Below are 17,100 nucleotides of genomic sequence, written 5' to 3'. Positions count from 1 at the left end.
ATTACATTGCCTTACTAAATGCCAGATGGAGAAAACTCAAAGAAGGACTCGCGACTTGACTTGGGACTAGAGTTCTGCATGAACCTAAAACTGAGACCTAAACCTGTTCCATGTCCACACCTTTCAGACTTGATCTAAATGACCCAACATGCAACTTGATACCTATACCAAACCTGAGACCAAGGCTATATTTTTAAAATTACTTCCAGACAAAGGTTTATTGTACGGTAGTTTTAGAAAGGATTTTTTTTTTATCCACAGAAGATAAATCAGACAAAGACAAAAGACCAACACAGAATGTGGCACAGCAGCCACCAGCATAAAACACAATGATAGCCATTGTTTTGTTGGCAATAGACACGCTACAGTCAAACTTGTAAAGGTACAATAATTGCGTTAGCATTAGCTCTTCATTATAGTTACAGTTTACTTCGGGGCTAACCTCCTTCACTTTCCCAGCAATTCGGAAACAACAGATGGGACATTTCGTAGTCTCTGCAGTGTTTATTACCCGACACATTGTAACCTGCTGTACATTTACTGCCAGATCAACAATTTACTGCTAAGTTTAAATCTCTGTTCCGCTATGATCAGCACTGGCAGCCTTGTTCTGCCCTGTTTCTTAAAGGAGTTAAGCTACTCCTATGACAGCTTGCATCAATAAAGTCCAAAAAATGTAATTATTAATGTAGATGTGGTTAACTTCCATCTCGCGGGAAAATGTTGTTTTGGTACTGCATTAAGAAAAAGTCCATACTGCCACAGCCCTAGCTAACGGTCACTTAAGTTCAGTTTCTTTATTTCATCATTTAAAAATTACAAGAATAACAGCAACAGATTTGTTGACTGTGTTTGCATTAATGTGAAGTTCAAGTAAAGAGTGCATGTATAATTATGGTTATGATGGACATGCATGCTGTGTGTTTTGTACCAAAAGTCTCAAACAAGATCTTTGTAAGGGATTTTACTGCCTTGACCAGTCAAGCTTTTATGTAATGTACTCTCAGTACCTCAGTAAGTATCAGACACTTTATACTTATACCAGTCATATCTTCATACATATTCACAAAACACAACCCCACCACAGATAATTACACTAATCAAACCTTCTCTAACCTTTTTTAATTATAATTGTCGACTTCCTTTAGTCAGGAGGGAGCTTATTGATTATTGGAGCTCCTGAATCCAATTAACTGCCACCAGCTGTACAGGGTTTAGGCCTCGGTGCCTTGATTGCACCCCACAAGGGGACTTGAAAAGCGGAGACACCCTGTGGCTTTAGAAAAAGCTCTAACAAAGGTAATTGAATGAAGCCACAGGGCTGTCTGGGCTGTTTTAATCATTTTAAAAGCCAGACTACGAAAAAAAGAGCGACAGTGTTTTCAATATTTATGTTTTTTACTCAAATACTTGAGGAAGAAAGGTGGTTAGAAAGGAAAATGGGCAGCTTGGGACAGAAATGAAATTCATATCTGAAGAATATATCTGATATTCTGCTCTGAAATTTTCATTTCGATACAGAGTGGATGAAGTTTGGTTGTGAAATAGTGTTATTTTTCATGAAACAAATGCATAAACTCTTTGGCACATGGACGCCAAAGCACGGAGGAACAAGCTGCATGCTTTCTATCTGTGCCAGCTGAGAACACAAGTCCTGCACTGTGTGGAAACACACACTGTATTTCATCTCGCCACTGCTTTCAATTCATCCCAGCTGGTGCCCACTGCAGAGATGCGCACAAGAGGGCTGGCTGTGCTCTACCTGCCTCATTTCACACATCTTAGTGCTGACTGTGCTCTAATTCTAATGAATGAGCATATTGTAGAACACAGTGCCTTGCAAACATATTCAAACTCCTTTAGGTTTTGCTAGTATTATTGTCCTAATTAAATATAACAAAATATATTTATTTAGGATGCTTTCATACAAATGTGTAGTTTGTATTTTAGAGTCTTCCAGCTCATTGTTTTGGTGTTCTCTCCAGCCACAGCCAGCATTAGTTTTCAGCCTAAAAAAGTTCTTAAAAATCCACTGTTCACTCCATGCCAAGCATCAAACAGCAGACAAACCAAGTTATCAACTAGCTAATGAATACGGCGAAGCCTTTAGCAGCCAGATCTTTCTCTGGAATGGAAGAGACCAAAGCAAAGTAACAAGCAGAGTGAATATAAGGAGTAAAAAATGTATGTTAATGTTAAATTGTCTCTGCTGAATTGTTTGCTAACGAGTTCACAGTATCAACGTTTTAGCTTGTTTCAGTTGAAGTTCGGGTTTCATGCCGTTTTCAAGCTTGAGCTTTGATAGTTAGAGATTCTGTAACTAAAGCTTTTTATAGAATAATTATATCCCCATTGAAATGTCAGCTTTTCTCTAAAGTACCATTCACAATGGTTAACTCATGTGCCATTTAATTACATGTTGTACACCCTGATTTGATGTAGTGGCACCTATGTAGCATGACTTTTACATTAAGTCATAACTGGAGAAGGAAGCACTGCATAGCTCGGATGGCTTGTTCAACAGGTGTTCTTTAGTGACGCAGGTAAAAAATGCAAAAAGACAAAATCCAGGAAGTCTTGCTTGACTTGAAAAAAAAAAATAATAATAAGGCACTTCGTCTTTTGGTGACATTATATTATAATTTATTCCTAAAGTAAACTTTTACATTGGTTGTATAGCATAAAGGATGAGCATGCAGCTGCAATAATACCAGTTTTTTTCTGTTTGAATAAATTTGCAAAAATTCTATAAGTGTTTTCACTTTGTTATACAGGTGTAGGTGTCTGTGTGACATACCCAGTAGCAATATGATATTCATATTTGTGAGTAAATGTGAGTAAATGCAATTGAATACTGGATTCTGGATATAATATATAATATGTTTTAAAGACATTTTAGTGACAATTGCAAGTAGCATTATTTTAAAAATATTTTTCCACCAACCATCTCAAGTGTAAATCAAGCGGTCTTGGATCCCCAAGATCCCTCGTATTTCGCACTTGGGTATTATGTGAAATGAATGAAGAACATTTAAAGGACCAGTGTGTAGGATTTAGTGGCCTCTGGTGGTGAGGATGGAGACTGAAACCAACTGAATATCTATCACTTAACCCTCCCCTTCCAAAAAACTAGGAGAACCATAGATTATAATAAATAGTGGATGTTGCCTCCATGATGTCACACATAGGTTAATGAAGAGTTAGTGTGGTGGCTCTGGTTGTCACCATCTTGACAGTTCCTGACTTGGCTTACTCCTGGCTAATCCGAATATGGGCAAGGACATGGACCGTGGAGGAAACTCAGATGGCCAAATGAAGAGGCTAGCCATCTGCAATGGCATCCACCTGTCACTCAAAACAGCCCTGATTCTGCATATCTTTAGGCCTTAATATACAAACGAGAGTTTCATAAAAATTCACCCCCCATATAGTTAGTTTACTAGCTATAGAGACCAAAACTGTTGGGCATTTAAATTAGGGGCTCCTTAGGGGTTGACTTGGTTCTGGAGCCAGCCTCAAGTGGCCATTCAAGGTACTGCACCTCCAATACTTCCATACTGACTTCATATTTGAGCCCCTGAGGTTGCTGCTTGAGGAAAACCCATGGTGGCCACATGAAACATGAAAGGCCCTATCTAGAGCTGGGCTACTGTAAAAACATGGCAGTTCAACAGGGCAGCCACAATGGAAGAGGACCCACACCCTCTGTAGATATAATTGGCTCATTCAAAGGTAATGAAAACAATGTTTCTTATTCTCAAGTGATTATGCACTAATATTAATAACAAGTATGCATTTTCCTTTAGTTTCTCCATAACTCTTGGCTGCAAATATCCTCTGAAGTCCCGAGCTCTGTTAGCAGGACAAACAAATAATAAGGAAACACTGTTCAGAGCTAAATGGGACATAAATATGAGACCTAACAGCTGTTAAAACAGCTTAAAAGAGAAAAAAAATGTCACCATGTCATCAGTGAATAACCTACCTTGGACATTATGAATGCTCAGTGTGTCAGTGATCATCATCACACAGAGTCTGCAGGGCTTTGTACTCAACAAGGACACTCCGTCTGGTGGTTTTAAAAGAATGCAGACGTTCTTTCTCTCCGCTGAGCCTGATTCAGAATGACTGGCTACAAAGAAAGAGAGAACAGAACAAGAACGTTATGGTGGAGAAAGATGCAGAGAACACAGTCGTCTCTTTGATACTGTTTATGATGAGGGAAAGACAGAAACATGTCATATGTGAATATATGTCATAAATGGTATCTGTTTCTTTGTCAGCTGGTTTGTCTGTCAGCTTCTGGGTTTAGGTTTGACATGATCAATCCCCATCAACCTGATAACAGACCTCTGAATCACCGCTCACATCTCCGATTTGTTGAGGGATTCAAATAGGTCTGGTTTTGTGCACAGCGATGGCTGTTTCCCTTGGTTACAGAAACAACCCTCCAATCAAAGCTTAGTAGGAGAGGCTGGAGAAAATAATATCATTTAGCTACCTAACTACATTTATGAAAAACAGTGATAGAATACTAGCATTGGATGCTGTAAGACAACTTGCAACTTGCAAAAAAAAAATTACTCTGAAATCAAATCAACATTAACCGTGTTCAGCCACTGCCTCTACAATCATATCAACTTAAAAGACAACTAAAGTTAAACACAGTGAGATGAAATGATTGGACTGAATTATGCATCTAGTGGCGCCCCAGATATAGACAGATGGTCCATCCATTGAGTCAGCGTGCACGGGTTGGTCAGTCTGGTCCCACTGGTTAATGTGAACTTTTAAAGGACCTCTTGCAGTCCTGGAGAGTGACATGTTCTGAAACACTCATACTTTCTTCATCCATTGATTGACTGATGCCAACAAAACCTGCTAGCAAGTGTTAGCCAACATGCTTAGCGAATTCCTTTGCCTCCACCTAACCTCCGCCCACAAAAGACGTCATCAACAGACTTTAAAATAAGAATGAACGGGCGCCCCTATGGCTCAGTTGGTAGGGCGTGCGCACCGTGTGCTGAGGCTGTTGGTCCTCTGCAGTGGCCGCCGGTTCGAATCCGGCCTGCGGCTCATTTGCTGCGTGTCGTCCCCTGTCTCTTCACCCCCCTTTCCTGTCATACCTTCAGCTGTCACTATCATTAAAGGCAAAAAAATGCCCAAAAAAATAACTTAAAAAAAAATAAGAATGAACAGTTTACATATTGGATTATTTTAAGTCCTTTTTATCTGCGGTTGTCATGGCTGCGAGCGGTATGAGTTCGGGTTGTGCATCCATCCATCCCATTTTTGTGAATGCGATATTTCAAGAGCGCTTTGACATGGTTTCTTTAAACGAGGCACAAATGTCCACATGGATGAGCCGATTACATTTTGGTGATAATTCAAGTGTAGTATTAAATGTAGCGACGCCTGCAAGCTACTTCAGGCAGTCAGCTCAAGCTGCACCGCAGTCACACGTGACACACCTCACACTCTGTAGTACATACCAAACACACACTTCCAAACTGGTGTTCTATTTAAACCACTAAAACCTCCCATCTCTCGCTCTGCCTGTCAGTGCCATTGCTGCCCTGCATCAGCGTCACTGGCTGTTCATTCAGTCCCACCATTACCCCAGCATGCACCTGCAGGCTCAACATCTCTATGTAAACACACTCTGTGAGGAGTGATGAGGTCGGAGCTTAGACTCCAAACTCACAACTATGTTCTACTGCTGCTTAAAGATTTGTACTGGTTTTAAGTATTTTTCAGCAACAAAAAGGGGGTAAAGATCTTAAACTACTGACACAAAATGTAAAATTTGTATCTAGTTATGTGCAATTGATTTCTAATTTGTATAATTTGCAAAAAAGAAAAAAAAAACTTAAGTGAACTTGCACTATTGGCTTTGTTTGGTTATACAGTACAGAGCAGATCTGTTGAAACAGTGTTCTCTCACTGTTTATATTGGATTTGCCCCTGTGGAATCATTGAGACATGCTTTATACTCTGTATCTTTGCTGTGGAGCACCTTCCACTCCTTTGTTTCTACATTTATGTTCAAACATTCAGTTATGAGAAAACGCTCAGACATGCACAGTAACATGAAATACATGGGACCAATCCATCTTGTGTGTCTAAAATAAGTTTTTGAATTAGGCAGTGGCTGTAGAGTGATGGGAAAGCAGACAGGCTGAGACAGTGATAGCACAATGAACTTAAAGGTCTGCACAGTAAAAGAATTGGATTTGATCACATGTATTAACATACTGAGGAACATGCATCAAGGGAAGTTTGCTGAAGTTGAAACATTCACATATCAAACCATTTGGTTTCCTTGTCAAAGGTCTGGTGGACATGAAAGTTGAACATTTGTCTTCTAAACTTATACATTAATGTTTCTCTGTCTCTGTATGACTTCCTGGATGCCCCTCAGGCTATGACTCTATCAGTTACGTGGATTTTTTTACACATGGCGATGTAAATAAATCAGATTTCAGCTGACATCCTCTCTGCCTTTGAAACACTTTGCAAAGCTTGTGATAAAAAGAAAAACAATAATGGACAATAACAAAATGATTCTGCCACCTGTAAACATGAATTCATAATCTGCCAAATCAGTTGGTCTCCAGCGATTATTCTTTGTTTATGAGGCATTTTTGCAATTTTAGTGCATCCATGTTGCATTTTAGCATCTCATCATTATCAGTTGCTAATATATTTGGATAATCCATCAAAGTCATTAAGTGTTTTCTTCAACTTTTGCCTACAGTGAAGAAATGTAATAGTTTTCCTCTCTCATTGAGCATTCTGAATAAACACAGTCTGTCCTCCCCGGGGAGCCAGGTTTATCTGTGCCAGCGTTTTTCACTGACAAAGCTGTGTTCACTGCTCACTGATTCTCCCTCTGTCTCCTCCATCACTAGATGTATCGGTGAGCCTGTTGTCCCTGCTGGTGACCACCTGTGGTCTGGCTCTCTTCACCGTCTCCCTCTTTGTCTCATGGAAGTTGTGCTGGGTGCCACTGAGTGGCCGCTTCTTCCCAGATGTCCTCAAGGGGGCACACTTCCTGGGAGGAGACCAACAGCCCGTCCTCACAGAGGTAAGCAGGAGAGGCTCACATTCAGAAGCAAAAGTAATAGTACAGCAGGAAACGTTTAGTTTGGTAGATGACACATTTTTAATTTCTTAATGCAAACACAGATACTTTCATTCCGTAAGATTTTTCACAACATTGTTATTGTCCATTTTGCCATTATTAGATAGTTAGACAATAAAGATGCAAACCAGTGGTGATCATGGCACAGCTGAATGGTTAAAAGGCAAGTATATCTCCAGCTTAAGAATAATATTTGCATTCTGTTATTGGCTCTCTGTGTCGGCCCCTACACACCTACGAGGGGCATTCAAAAAGTTCTAAGACAAATGACATAAATTCAAACTGAGTCAAAATAGTGTAACAAAATGACCTTGAATCGTACCACTGATGACTTATAAACAAATTTGACAAGTTACAGCATTCTAACTTTGTTATTCAATCTTCCAGGTTACATATTACAAAACCAACTTTTTTGACCGTCCAAAATGAGCCAATTTGAAGTTCGAGCAAACATCAAATTTCTAACAAAACTTCAATGGAAACCTACAGAAATCATTGAAGCTTTGCAAAATGTTTATGGAGACTCTTCACCTTCTAGAGCCGTATTTCCAAAGTTGAAGGAACGTTTGAAAGGAACAAGATTTCAGTCCATACTTGAAGCGAAGAGGGAGGTTGTGACCTGGTTGACTAGACAAGCTCCAGAATTCTATCAAGAAGGAATTTCTCGGTGGAAACATCGCTTGCAGAAGTGTACTGAGTTAGGTGGATCTTATGTTGAAAAATAATTTTGTATCTTTCATAAATAAAGTTTTTTTTTAATTTGTCTCAGAACTTTTTGAATTACCCTTGTACAATAGATAGCGTAGAAGTATATTTTGGGGGCTTAGCAAGAGGCAGTGAAGCAGTGGAAATACTTAAAATATAGCGTACATTTAAACTATTTTTTTTTAGGGGGCTAAAATGTGTTTTTCGGCTGACCTGTCCACAGCTTAGCCTCCTACATTGGCACTCTTGCTGGGAGGCATGCCAACCTACTGTAGGTAATACACTGACTATGGATAAGTACCTCATCCAACCCCATCTCAAATAATAGTAACTATCCCTTTAATGTACAGATGGGAGAGTGGTGTCAATCTTCTCTCATCTACTTCTTGGCAGGAAAGCAAATTTAATTCACAGCAACCATAAGCAGTTACTGGTGACTTTGCTTCCTGGAATAGCAAAAGAAGCCATCCATACAGCTGCACTGGATGTTTGGCCGCGGTGCTGCAGGAACAAGCCTGCAGCATTTTAAAAGAATCAAAAGAAGGAGAGTGTGTTAAGTATTAAAACCTCAGTGCATAAACAATGTCTGTTCTTGTGGATGAAATTTAGATTCCTGTGACACTTCAAGTGAACATACACGTCATACTTTTAGCAGAGCAATACATCTTGAAATACAAGTGCAAGGCGATACTGACATTAGCTTTTACTAGAGATATTAGCTAGACTGCAGATTGGATGTGTCTGCAACAGCACACAAACTCAACCAGAAAGGCAAGCTTTCAAGATTGTATTGTATTCATATTGTAAATCAATATACCAGTAGCCAGATAATTGACTCCCAGTCACACACACAGACATGATATTGATCATATCTGTTCAGTTCCCGTTTGACAGTTCAGTTTTATGTTTAATCACAGCCCTAGGTACTTTTAGTATGGTTACCAGAGTTAGACTACATTAGTCTCTTCTGCTTTAACAAAGCACCATTTCAGATCTTCTTATAAAAAAACCCCCCCACCCATTTCTCCCTCCAGAAATAAAATTTCTACAATAGGATTCACTGACATTGTAAACACTGATGTCTGCTGTGCAGGTGGACGGGGAGGAAAGGGAATACAGCGAGGATGGCTGTGTGAAGGAGCCTTCGGGGCCCCCTTCGGCTGTGGCTGTCCCAGAGTCAGCCCTAAAGATAAGCCACACATCACCTGACATCCCGCTGGAGACCCAGACCAAGGTGGAGAGAAATCAGGTCCACACCCTGGCCAGGGACAGGGTCCAGAGACAGATTACTGAGCCTACCTCATCTGTACGGTCAGTACACAGCAATCCCCAAAGCTGCTGTCCAACTTGTGGTGTTGGCAGCTTGAACACAGATGGACACACACACTCACACACGTAGACCTCTGGGTTAAGAGATACTTTATCACAAAGTGGACAGGATATAAAACATCAGGCTTCAGGGAACACTGTGGCTTCAGCAGTTGCTTTAAAGCAGTGGTTCCCAAATGGTGTGCCCTGAGGCAAGTCCAGGTGCCCTGTGGGATTTTCTGACAACCATACATAAGTATTGCAAAATTCAATTATACAAACTTGTACACACTCATTTCCCAACAAAGAGGCAAATTCTATACTCAAAGAAATCAAAGAAAATTTAAAAACCCTCTGTCAAAGCGAACTTCAGTTTTGGTCGTTCTAAAGTTGTTGGGTTGGGGAATTACTAGAGTGTGACACTTAAAAGGCCTTGATTGAGACCTTATTTTTCCACACCCACACTCCAGTAACTCTCATTGGCTAGTATTCATTGCCTCCTTTGGTTTGGTTGGTTATAGAGGCTATTTTGCATGGATATGAATGGTCTTTGCCCTTTGGTCTGCCTTGGCAAAAAAGTTTGCAAATCACTGCCTTACAGCAACAAAGACTCATCAAAGAATATAATCAATGAAAGTGGTTTGAATGACCTTATATGTCCCAATTTAACACTATTTTATAGGCACAACTCCATCCGTCGTCAGATGAACTTGTCCAATCCGGACTTCAACCCTGCTCAGTTTCAGCGCCAGGAGTCTCTCTCTGGTTTGGGCCGAATCAAACCAGAACTCTACAAGCAGCGCTCAGTGGATGCAGAAGACGGTCGTCGGACCGACAGCTGCGGGCGTCTCAACTTCGTCCTGAAGTTTGACTTTGACCTCGAGCAGCTGATCGTGAAGATCCACAAGGCCCAGGACCTTCCTGCCAAGGACTTCTCAGGGACCTCCGATCCTTACGTCAAGATCTACCTGCTGCCTGACCGCAAAACCAAGCACCAAACCAAGGTGCACCGCAAGACACTCAACCCAGTGTTCGACGAGGTGTTCCTCTTTCCTGTAGCGTATGCCGAACTGTCGAGCCGCAAGCTGCACTTCAGCGTCTACGACTTTGACAGGTTCTCTCGCCATGATTTGATTGGCCAAGTGGTGGTGGACAACTTCCTGGATCTTGCTGACTTTCCTCGGGAGACAAAACTGTGCCGGGACATACAATACGTAACCTCGGTGAGAGACCTTTCATTTTTCAAAAAAAATTATATTTCTATATATCTTTCTGTCCTTCTTTTCATTCACCCCACTGATGTTTCTTTCTTAGTAGGGCTGTTCCAATGCTGATACCAGTATCAGAATATGCAGATACATTCATATGCAAGTTTATGCACCAATCCAATAACACGTAATGTACCATCCCTGTACATGTTGTACAGCAAATTTTATTGTCAGTGGCTGAGAGAAATGCCAGGTTTACCTCTGCATCAAATCATGAAGCAAAGTCTGCATTACTGTAGCCAGTTCATGGTCAACAGAGTCTGTGTCAAGAGGAGGAATAATCTGGTGTATTGTGTTTTTCTGAGTCAAAGTTTCTCTCGCAGGCTGACACTGCAAAACTGACTAACTTACTGACTGACTGACTGATCATTGATGCCATGAGTACAATTAGTACTCAGTCTATTGTACATAATCTCTGTTATTGGACTGTGAGTATAGATGCTGATGTTAATCTTTATCTCTTGATTTTGTTTGTTTTTGTCGGGATCCATGGTAAAAGAGCAGACTTTTGAGTTGTCTTTCTTTGGTGACTTCAAACTGGATTGGACTGAACTGTTCTGGGGTTGTGCAAAAACCAAAACAGACTCTTTATAGAGTGCAGGGAACTCTGTATCAGATAAGTACATGGTATTAACTGATATGCAAAGTTCAGGAATCAGAATCGGTATCAGGAAGGAATGGAACACTTGTACTTCTTTATATTTGTTACTGTCAATACCACGGCAGATTGTTAATAGGAAGCAACTGACCAGAATATTACAGCACTGTTGTTGGAGACATCTGAGGGTCTGACAGACCAGCAGTATCCATACCAGCCTAAATCCCATGACTTTTCTCCAGTCAGGCCAGAATCTGCTCAAACAATCAAAAATCCCTATAAAACCCTATAACAACAGCAGGAGATATATTAATGGACGCATCTCATTTCCCCTCCAAGTGGAACTCATCTGTGGTTTCAAGAAGCAGAGACATAGAAATATACTTAGACACAGTTAATGTTTAATGAAAGCAGTAGGAAACACTTGGGGGTAGTGACCCAGATCTACACTGACATAAAACTGGGGTTGGTTTGACAGAGATACAGCGACACTGTCTATTTTACATTATTCACTTGGATAAATCTACAGCGTTGGTAGGCTGAGTAACTAAGTATGGAACTTAGATCCTCCTGCCAGGGAATTCCTCCTGGTTCTGTCTTACTGAGTGAGGATTGCAGTCTGGTGTGGCTCAGTTTGGGAGAGAAACTCTTCTTTTCTGGCTCGTGGCCTAACAGTGTCAACGGACGATATACTTATGTTATGCTGCTTATGCTGCTGTTAGTCACCAGCGAGGAGCTCCACGGCTAAAAGCTCCTGATGCAGTCACACTGGCGATGTCGTTACATCAGCTCAGTTTAAGGATTCATTGATAACACTTAATTCATACATATACTGAACACCCCTCTTCCAGCATCACCATGCTTATTGTTGTCAGGAACGTTAGACTCTTCTTCTTCTCTGGGGTCAATATTTGACTCAGTTCAGCGCCCTCTGGTGGATGACATCCATGCCAACATAAAGAATGCATGGAGGTACGTGGGCAGTGATGGTTACATTGCTTGAAACGGACTTATCTCTTTAAAGTGGGAGTAAATTAGCCTTAAGGCTGCAACCAGTTATGAGCTCTACTGCCTACAGTACTTTACTAAGTCATAAGGCTGTCATCCATCTCATGGACTAAATATGCTTCTATTTTAATCAATACAACCTTCTATACAGGCTCACATTTCAGTCTCACTATATGCACCGAACCGCAAATCAGTCTTAATTGTGTATTGGGCTCTGAGCGCTGCCAAAATGTATATAACCTACACTCAGTGCTGTGCCTGAATGCATCCTCTACAGACGCAGGTGCAGCTCTGCCAGTGTGCTGGTTTGCTATGCAGGCTGTGCAGACTTGCTGCTGTTGACCTGTGAGCTTTGTGGAGGGTTATGAAATTCACAGTAGTAACTAGCTTACTCTCACCCTATCACAGCCAAAATTATGAAGCCAGCACGACAAACACCAGTTTTTTTTCCGAACAAAACAACAACAACGACAAAAGACTGCGACAACAGTGTTGAAAGTGTTGTTGACTAATGCCAATCAGCTTACTGTCACTTCAACAGGTGTTCAGATTTCAAGTTCTCCTCACCTGTTGGGCAATTTTCAATATTTGAGCATACCCACCTACTATGGCACATGTATATGGCAAACTTTAGTTTACCTCAAAGTCCATCACACATATTTTCCCTCTTCCCTGTATCCATCTAGATACTTGTTGCTAAATTTTGATGGTAACAGAGATAGAGATGTCTGCTGCCTTCTCTAGAAGATAATGAGACTAGATGGTTCTCGCTTCTCAAAGCACCAAAAAAAGAAAGAAAGAAAGAAAAGAAAAAAAAAAGAAATCATGACCTGGTTACTCAAGATAATCCTCAGATCTTGTTTGTGAACAGTTTCATGTAAGAACTATTTTCCTTCTTTCTATTCATTTTTCTGAATAGATTTTCAGTTTTATAAAGAAGCAGCCCAGCTACAAAGGAATAACCCATCCCATACCCTCGAAGGTTAAAAAAGGCAAAAAACAAGACAACACCACAGAAGCCAAAAAAAGAAAACCTGCTCTTGTGGGTTTGAAATCAGTACAACAATCAGCACCAGCCACTGAATAGATGTCTACAATATGTTGTGTTGATTAAGAGAAATATATACAGTATGTATACCCATATACACTATCTACACACCTATAGATTAGGCAAAAATGGTTGCCACGTGTCAAACATTGCAGAGCTGAAGGAAACATTGTACCAGACCCTCTCCATATGTAACAAGTTTGTGATTTCTGCTCACCTGGGGGCTCATTTATAAAACTGTACGTAGGATCCACCTTAAAAGATGGCGGACGGATGAAACACATAAAATGCTTACGCATAAAAATATTCAGATTTATAAAACAAGGCGCAGACAAGTCCTACGCCGGTTTTCCTTTATAAATCACAATCAATGGTCAATGAAACGTCCCAAATTAATATTCATTCACACTGACAGTAGGAGGACGAAGGCTAAAGGCGAAAAAAAGGATTGTCACATAAAATGAAAACAACGTTTGTGTTACGGAGGTTGAGACAAGGAAAATATGTTACATGGTGGACACACTGTGGACATTACAGACACCAAAAAGGTGTCAGAGTTGCAGCGTGTGGCGGACGCTGAGAATACTGCTGACTCACACATACAACACTCGCCGAGACTAATTAAAAAATAAGTCATCTGACAGAAAAGTATAAACCAGAAAGCGCAGAGTGCATGTATTTGTACCACGGATAGCGGAAAGACACCTTGTTCTTTTGCTGAGAAACTTATTGTCAGGGAATCCCACCAGAGCGGAGGAGTGTTGAAGACGGAGGGGGACACAGAGTGAGCCAGACGCACAGGATTACTCGGTAGCCTAAGAAATGGGTAATGTGTATTCTCTTGTTTGAGTTGAGAGTAAACCAAATGCACCATGTTTATGTACAAACACAATCAGGGCTTTTTTTTCCACATAAACAGTTTCTGTTTTATTGTATTCGCTGCATTGCAGCAGGTCAAAGGTGCTGCAGCTGTGTGCCCTTCACCTCCACTGCACCTCGGCTGTGCCTTCTTTACAGTAGCCGCCGCGTCCTTGGAGAAACAATCAACTCCACACATTTAAACATAGAGATAAAGCAAACTGAAAGCCATAAAAAAAACACTATATATCTGGTCAACTGGATCACTGAAAACGACATCGGTACAAAATGAACGCTGGTTTCCCGTGCCTGAAACACTTTGCAGGAGATCTACAGATGGTCGAAAGTATGCATAGGAATGCACAAATACGACAAATCAATTTAGTGAAATCCACATTTCAACCACAGCCAACTGTTGAAGGTAAATCCATCATTTCCAGCCATTTCTGCAGGTATATCACCCTGAAGTGTGAATCCAGTGGCCTTGCATTCTTCAGGCTTTTCCTCAGAATTTTGTGTGACACTCCAAATGTCTCAGCAAACCTAATTCCAGTGCATTTCATCCCTTGTTAAAGTGCAGCACACCCTTTGCATCTTCATTGTTTGATATTTTGAAGTGTTTCCACACAAAGCTGGGGTCAGATATTATGTTGTGTTAGATTAATTTAGATGGAAAAGACACAATTTACTGTATTAGGTGTGTCATGGCGCTTTGTGCATAATTAACTAATTAAATAAGGCACTAGGTATCCGCAACTGGTAAACACATACTACACCTCATCATGTAAATTACATATTAAGAATATAGCATCATTTATAAAAAAAAAAATACTACGATGCTATACTATTCTTAATATGTAATTTTTATTTTTAATTTTTAAATGAATATTTGCAAATAAGGACATATCTTTCAAAATTGAAAAAAAACAAACCTCTAAAGAAATGCGCCCTTTAATTACCTTTCTGATGAAAAGTCATAACAAGGAAATAAAAAACTCTGTTAAAAATATACAAAACTCTAGAGAACAACACAGACATCAAAACTAGTATTCAACAAAAATGGATTTCTGAATGAGGACAGCAGGTTAACAAAGAAGAGTGAGGGCAAATTTGCAGAGAAATTCACAAAACAACAAACTCCAAATATTGGAGAGAATTTGCATGGAAATTATATTCAAGATTTTTCACTACACCAGAGACACATTGTAAAATTATCACATCAGTGATATTGCTGGAGAAAGAGTGGGGAGACAAAGGCAAACCATTCGCACATTTTCTTTTTCTGTCCTGTATTAAAATTATTTTGGCATTCAGTTATAACAGCTATAATGAGAATTTGTTTTTTTTTTATAAAATAAAATCTCCACCTGAGCTGTTGCAGGAAACAGATCAGTATGTCTATAAAATAATAAGAGCAGCAGCTATGAAACAAATCACCAGGATGTGGCTGAAAGCTGCAAGTTTATCAGTTAAAAAAAATGGAAATTAACCATACTGGAGATTTCTGAAATGGAGAAAACAACTTACAGAGTCAGAAATGAAGAGACCGAGCACAAAAGACGATGGCCTAAGTGGATGAGTTATGAGGCCATTAATGAAGCGGATGAATTGAATAATTAATTTATGAAATAAGACAGACATGATCAGTGTACTGTACATGGTTTAGTGGAGAAGTAGATTCACACATCAACCCTTCCCCTTTGTTTTTATCTTTCTTCTTCATTTCCTTCCTGTCTTTTATTTATTTTTATTTATTTATATAATTTTTTTTCCCTAATTTTTGTATTAAACCTGTATGGTGTAGATGTAAACCATGTATGTACATGCATATTTGAACGTGTTCAGAGTTGCAGATATGTATGTATGTATATGTATTAGGATGAAATCATAGTTTTTATCAGGTGCATATGTATGGGGGAAAAAAAGAAATATTGCAATAATACGCAAAAACTGAACGGACCACAGTTGTAATGTAACATGATTCTATTGCAATAAAAGTATTTTAAAAAGAATAATATAACATCAGAAGCTGAACACCATCTAGTTCCATTATATTGGAGAGAAGGCAGACACCTCTGCAGCCAATATCTCCAAAATTTAGCAACTCACATCAGAACTGTCTGGATGGATAGCAAAGCAGTAAGAGAGTAAGAGGTTTTGATTTTGGGGTGAACTGTCCCTTTAACTTTGAACAGGTCCAGCAGAAAACAGCAAATGTTCGCAAAAATCTGCAACCATAAACAAACCCATTTGTAGTCTGTGGCAATTATGCAACTAACAGCAGAGAGCTGGTGGCACCGCTTCAAGTAGATTCAGCACAGAAAAAGCAGCAGATGAGGACGTTTCTTCTTCCTGTGAATCACTTCAAGTCACCAGAGTGTTTCGTATTCAGTTATATGAATCTTGAGCACTTTTGGGGTGTTTATTTTCTATCTGTCATTTCCTCTGAGCTCTGCGCTCCTCCTGATGATCGTCATGGATCTGTGTTCTCTCTCAGGAATGAGAACTGTTTCCACCTTTGGTTGTGTGTGTGTGCGTCTGTGTGTTATTTTGTGCTAATAAGGTAAAAGACTGAACAATTTCCCATCTTCTTGTGTGTTTATTACTCAGCCTTGCAAAACACTCCCTCGTGTCTAATCCTTTCGTTACAAGGTACTCCTGAACATGATAGGACCTTTTTGAAGAATAGATGTGCAGAAAACTGAGTCAAGGGCGAGGATACAAGGTTCAGTGAAATTTTGCACCACTAAACAATTAACATAAAGAAATGAGGCCAGCACTCTTGACTGCTAATTTAGTTTCTCTTTGTTGTGCTGCTTGGACAGAGAGGAAGACAACTATATTTGTCCTTGTGAAAATATTCTGGCCTCAGTGCAGGCTGAACATTTTTTTCACTTCAATCACAGAGAGTTTTTTAATAATAACTGTAATGGCCATTTGGTACACACTGTCTAATATATGCTTATTGCACATGCATGTTAATCTATAGGTAAAGGCTCTGTAGGGCTAGTCTTTTTTCTTTTATCCCCTATAGAAATATTAAAATGCAAGACAGATTGGATTATACAGTTGCAGCAGAGGTAAACTTGTTCAGGATATGGAACGGGAGAGCCATAGTTATTTTTATCCCTGTATGCATGATTCTAACAGTAACCAGGTTTCT

General features: G+C 39.9%; 1 protein-coding gene across 1 annotated transcript in view; it reads left to right on the top strand.

Moving 5' to 3' along the window:
- The window catches only part of syt9b (synaptotagmin IXb), a 58,480-nt gene that overhangs the window by 17,724 nt on the left and 23,656 nt on the right, over positions 1–17,100 (top strand). The window contains exons 2-4 of the mRNA XM_084734739.1: positions 6,912–7,087; positions 8,943–9,160; positions 9,840–10,380. Coding sequence (XP_084590865.1) covers positions 6,912–7,087; positions 8,943–9,160; positions 9,840–10,380 — 935 coding nt within the window. The remainder of the gene's footprint in view (positions 1–6,911; positions 7,088–8,942; positions 9,161–9,839; positions 10,381–17,100) is intronic.

This window comes from Lutjanus erythropterus, chromosome 13 (genome assembly GCF_056507025.1).
Source record: "Lutjanus erythropterus isolate fLutEry1 chromosome 13, fLutEry1.hap2, whole genome shotgun sequence".
Taxonomy (NCBI): domain Eukaryota; kingdom Metazoa; phylum Chordata; class Actinopteri; order Lutjaniformes; family Lutjanidae; genus Lutjanus; species Lutjanus erythropterus.
The sequence above is the reverse complement of the archived record's forward strand: the minus strand, read 5'-3'. Positions and strand labels throughout refer to the sequence as shown.